The sequence below is a fragment of the Arachis ipaensis genome, chromosome B04 (genome assembly GCF_000816755.2).
Source record: "Arachis ipaensis cultivar K30076 chromosome B04, Araip1.1, whole genome shotgun sequence".
Taxonomy (NCBI): Eukaryota; Viridiplantae; Streptophyta; class Magnoliopsida; order Fabales; family Fabaceae; genus Arachis; species Arachis ipaensis.
The window spans coordinates 1,684,239-1,689,557 of record NC_029788.2 but is presented as its reverse complement, the minus strand read 5'-3'; the positions used below and the strand labels follow the sequence as shown (position 1 = coordinate 1,689,557).

Genomic DNA, 5,319 nt, shown 5'->3' with positions numbered 1-5,319 from the left:
TATAACACACTGTAATGACGAGAAAAGCCACCTTATCTTGGACTTGATAAAAAAATGACTTAAAAAAATATTATATAATTATTGAAATTTAAATTTATATTAGCAATCCTCCGACAGCAAAAACTTAAATACAAATGTATCTTCTATCTAGTTGACTAACTTTTTTATGCTAACATTTAAATATTAGAACTATTGCATATTTCATATCCATAGTAAGTATGAGGGTAGATTGAATGGTACCTTTTGTTGATTGGAAATGAAATTCCAACCATGGATATAGTGGTCTCCAAGATCTTCTTGAAGCAAAGTGAGAAACCACTTCCAGCTCTCCTTTGTCTCACTACTAACTATAGCATACGCAATAATGTAAAAGTGATTGTTTGCGTCCTGGTCCACTGCTGAAAGGAGTTGCCCCCCGAAATAGCCCTTCAAAAAGCAACCATCTAATCTAATCAATTTCCTACAACCCGATTTAAATTCCCTTTTAGATGCATCTAAACAAATATATAACTTGTCAAATAATGGAGGTGACTGGGGGATGGGAGTAACGTCCATCAATGCAGTGCTCCCGGGGTTACTCCTTAACAACTCCAAGAGATAATGTCTCAATTTGCTGTATTGTTGTCTCTGGTTCCCAATGACACGTTCTCTTGCTTCTTTAAGTGCTCCATAGACCATTTTTTCATTGATCACGACATTGTAATCTATCTTGATGTGGTCATAAGCCTCACTTAGGGTTATGTGAGGTTGAGTGAGCAACCTCTTTTCTAGCTTGTTGGCCACCCACTTTTGATCTGCCATATTGCTTCCAAATTCCCTCCCGCAAGTGTGAGTGTGCACATATGTCTTGAATTGGTAACCCTTCACTTGATTATTCCAGGCACAGTAAATTAGCCACGGTCCCACGGACAAGGGTTAGTTCTACCACTCACAGCACCTGCAACCACAGCCCCACCAACCACAATCCCACCATTCCCAGACCCAGCATTCACAGCTTCTTCTCCTATGGTTCCAGCATTGACACCTGCATCCTTTGTATTAACAGGATTCACATTCACACTTTTCACATTGTTTGCTTCATTACTTTGCACAGCTACCTCATCATTACTTTGCACATCTCCACCTTTACTAGTAGATGCCTCCTTAGCCCTTTTTGGTTTTCTTGATTTTTTATCCTCTCCAACCCATGCTCACAATCACATCTCACTCTCATTTAATCATTCTTGATGTACCTAATCTTTCTCCCCTCATAGATAACATGATCCTTCAGAGCAGCCTTAAAGCTTTCAATTGTTGCGAATTCGATCCCCAATTCAAAGTACACATCTCTAAATCCAGTATTTTCATTAAATTGTGGAAACTCATACCTCTCTCTCTCATCTTTAGAGCTCTCTGGAGTTAGCATTGTCTCTGACTCATACTCAAAAGTAGGTTCTTTTTCCTCCTCATTTTGTATACTTTCTTCATTATTTTCAGCACCATTGTTGCCAGTACCACCAGAATTTGGCACTGGAGCCTGTGATAAAGTTGGACTAGCATTCATGTGTCTAACATTGTCTGAGGACATAAAATTGGACCCAACACCAGCTGGTCTACTATCCTTCGGGCCACCAGATTTTGATCCAGAACCACTTGGCCCTTCAATTTTTGTCCTTGCAGATTTTGGGCCCCTAACACTTGGCCTAATTGAGCTAGGCCCACTTGTTTGTTTCTTGTCAACCTTTGACTTCTTCTTCTCCATACCACTCTCTGGTTTTTTCCCAACTTTACTACTCTTTTTCTTGACAATCACATAGTCGGAGTCACTGCTTTCATCTTCAAATCCTGGAGGGGGTGGTTTATATGGTTCGTCCTCCGTACTTCCATATCCATCATCATCACTAGATTCCTCTTCCGCATCTGCATCACCCTTAAAGTCCAAGTCGATATCCTCAAGTGGAGTAACCATTATCGGGTGATCAAAATACAAATGAAAGTCATCAATCTCCTTGTTCTTTTGTATGTTCTCACGCAACTGATTAATCTCCAAATCTCCTTTTATTGGGTGTAGTCCACTCTCCAAGTCAACAGTCGTGAGATCATACCAATACATAGTAGTGTAGTCCAAATAGCCTAACTCTTTAAACGGGGTTTGTAGGTCAAAGAAACATATAAGATCAACATCCATCTTAGGAAATTTCTCAACTTTTTCATCCAGATAAAGAAAAACTCATTTTTTATCCCTAACAAAATGCCCACCATGGTAAAAAAAACAGGAACCACAAATTCCTCCATTTATATGCAAGAAAAACGCGTTTAATGATTAACAAACATAATCATATAACCCTAAATTCTGACAAATATCATAAAGGAAAAACAAAAACAAAAACAAAAATTCTACCTTCAACACCGTAAAACTAACAACATTGTATACTACTGAGCAATTGTGAGGGAACATACATGCAAAAACAAAATCAGAACTAGCAAACAATGCCATAGCACGTTTTGTGCTCTGTACCCCAACCCAAAAAATGAATCAGTAAATCTAAATTAGTTTTTCAGACAGAGAATAAGAATATAAAATATTCTTTCCTTCTTCAACGCAAGTCTTGAGTGGTCCTTGTCACTCTTATATGCGATTCCGTACTTCTGGGTTTGAGCATGAGGCGTTACAAATGGTAATAGAATACAGAATTTTATCAACATCGTCACGATGGTGATGTGGGAGATGAGGTGGGAGATGATGTAGAAGATGAACGCTCCAACAAGGTATGATTTTCTCTATAAAAAACTGAACAAAGGTGGGGGTTAGGGTCTTTTACCTTCGTATGAAGTGAAGAGAGACTTTTATATTCCTCTCAAACACGAAAAATGACGCCGTTCTGTTGATGAGGATAGAGACTAATTTGTCCAGTCGCGTCACCTGACACGTAGCAGTCCACGTGGCCTTCAGACGTGCCACTTCATCATTTTCCGTCGGCCACAAACGGAGAAATCAAGCCAGGGACTGTTGTCCGCCGGAGAAAAACTTTTGGGGTATTTTTGTATATTAATTTTCTTTGGGGACTAAAGTGTTCGCTTTTAAAATCTTCAGGGATTGATTTGGATAATTACTCTTATTTCTTTATATCTTTTTTGTTTCTATTGTTGCTGTTGGTAATGTTGGTGGATTGTGAAGAGTCTATGGTTTGCGTCTGATGGTGAGAGAGTGACAGTGGACTAAAGGTAGAGGTGTATGTGACTGAGTGCATATGGTGGTGGGTGGGTGAAGTTCAGTGGTTCACTGGTGAGTGGATGAGGTTGAATGGTGGTGAATGATGATGAAGATGAAGTGGAGGAGAAGGACAATGATCGTGGAAATTGAGAATTTTTTTTTTCAAAAAAAAGATAGAAATTATTATTTTTTAATTTTAAAATTTATTTTAAATAAAAACTACGAATTTATTACCTTGACCCGGGCCGTGCACTCACGCGGTAGTCGGTAGCTGACTAGTAACTAGTTATCCCCCGTCTTGGACGAATGCTTCACGTCAATCATCACAAACCCTAAAACTCTATCTTCTCAAACACTGACGGAATCGTCACAAAATCGCTGCTTGCTGCTTACTCCTTACTTCTCTTCCAAATTGGAGCAATTCTCTGCCTCTTCACTCCTCCATGGTCAGTTTCATCTAACACTCGCTGAACCCTTTTCTTTTAAACCGTTTTGCCTGTCTCACGTTGTCATACAATTGTTTCGATTTTCAAAAGCACTATTCAATCACCAAAATTAATCACTAAAATCAGCTAATAATATATTTGTGGATAAATATATGTGATTTAATTTATTTTCAATGTGTATTTTATGCTGATAGTTGACTTTAGTGGCTAATTTTTGGTATACACGTAGTATAGTCGGTCAGTTTTAGGAAGTTACTGAAATTACTATACTGTTTCTGTTTCTGTTTATGTCTGTTTTGTACAGTCGAGTCGGAGCGGCAGGGACCGGATTAGGAGGGATTACCCTCCAAGAAATGAAGATAGGGACAGTGGTGCTATTGGGCGAGGCAACAGCAGTAGTGGCAAGAATCCCCCATCCAGGCACCTCTGGGTTGGGAACCTGTCCCACAACATTGTGGAGGACGACCTTGCTCATCATTTCTCACAGTTCGGGCCGCTGGAGACCATCGCCTTCCAGCCCGGCCGCTGCTACGCCTTCGTTAACTTCAAGAGGGACCAGGATGCTATTGATGCCATCAGAGCACTGCAAAGTTTTCCTCTTGCTGGCAACACGCTTAGGATCGAGTTTGCGAAGGCGGTCAGTCTTGCCCACCTTTTACTGCTTGTTACTTTTCCAGATGATTGTTATTTTTGTGTATATGTATATGTGCCGGAAATTCAGTTCAGTTCATTTAATGGCGGCCATACTAGTGGCTTTAGATATGGGAGTAAAACACTCTAGTCACCGCTGTCCTTGTAAGATAAGGTTCAACGTTCAATCCATTACATCAAAGTGCTCCAAAATATGCACATTTACAGCCGAGACAAAAACATGGTGGGGAAGTTACTTCTTTCCATGTTTAGTCAACAAGTCACTCCAACTTCTCTGATAATAAGGAATACTACATCTAGATGGACCAATGCATCCAGCAATCAGCTACTACCCTTTCCACAAGTCCTGCATTGATTTTCCATATTACTAAGCTGTGTCTCGGGGAATGGGTTAAGAAATGTTTAAGCTGCCCTCTTGTTTACTGTAGTCTAAATATCTCTAGTTCCAAATTCATTGTGATTTTGCACTCTTAACAAATTCATTTCCCAAGGTGGAAGTCTGAAAAAATGGGTGGAGTATATTGTACCTAATACATCGGATCATTTTGTTTTGGGTAAAACCATAGGGTTTCAACTATTGGAGTCAATCCTATTCAAATATTTGAGATCTATAAGGGGTGTGGCTCCTCCAGCACCTGTTTTTCCATATCTAAGACTCGAACCCAAGACTATAGGTTAACTGGTTAAGGGGAACAAGTTGCTGTTACTCAAACCAACATCAAATCAATTAAATAGCATAAGTACTTGAGAGTTAATATGAAATTTAATTCTAGCTTTCTAAGTAAATATTGCACAAATGAAAAATTTGAGTTGCCCATATGGTTGAAAGTACTAGTTACTATGAAATTAACAAGTCTATACGAAATAAGGATTTTATTGATGATATTTCTTATGTCTAGTTGCTAAATTCAAATTGACGTTTTTACCTCACTTTGAGTTTCATATGCCACAAAATGTCAACCTGCTATGCTTTATAATTGTTGTAAATAACATGAAACAAAATTACTTGGAAAAGAGGAAAAAGAGGAA

At 39.0% G+C, this 5,319-nt stretch overlaps 1 protein-coding gene across 1 annotated transcript in view; it reads left to right on the top strand.

Moving 5' to 3' along the window:
- The window catches only part of LOC107638296 (flowering time control protein FPA), a 9,713-nt gene continuing 7,827 nt past the window's right edge, over positions 3,434-5,319 (top strand). The window contains exons 1-2 of the mRNA XM_016341507.2: positions 3,434-3,639; positions 3,944-4,276. Of these exons, the coding sequence (XP_016196993.1) occupies positions 3,637-3,639; positions 3,944-4,276 (336 nt within the window). The 5' untranslated portion in view covers positions 3,434-3,636. The remainder of the gene's footprint in view (positions 3,640-3,943; positions 4,277-5,319) is intronic.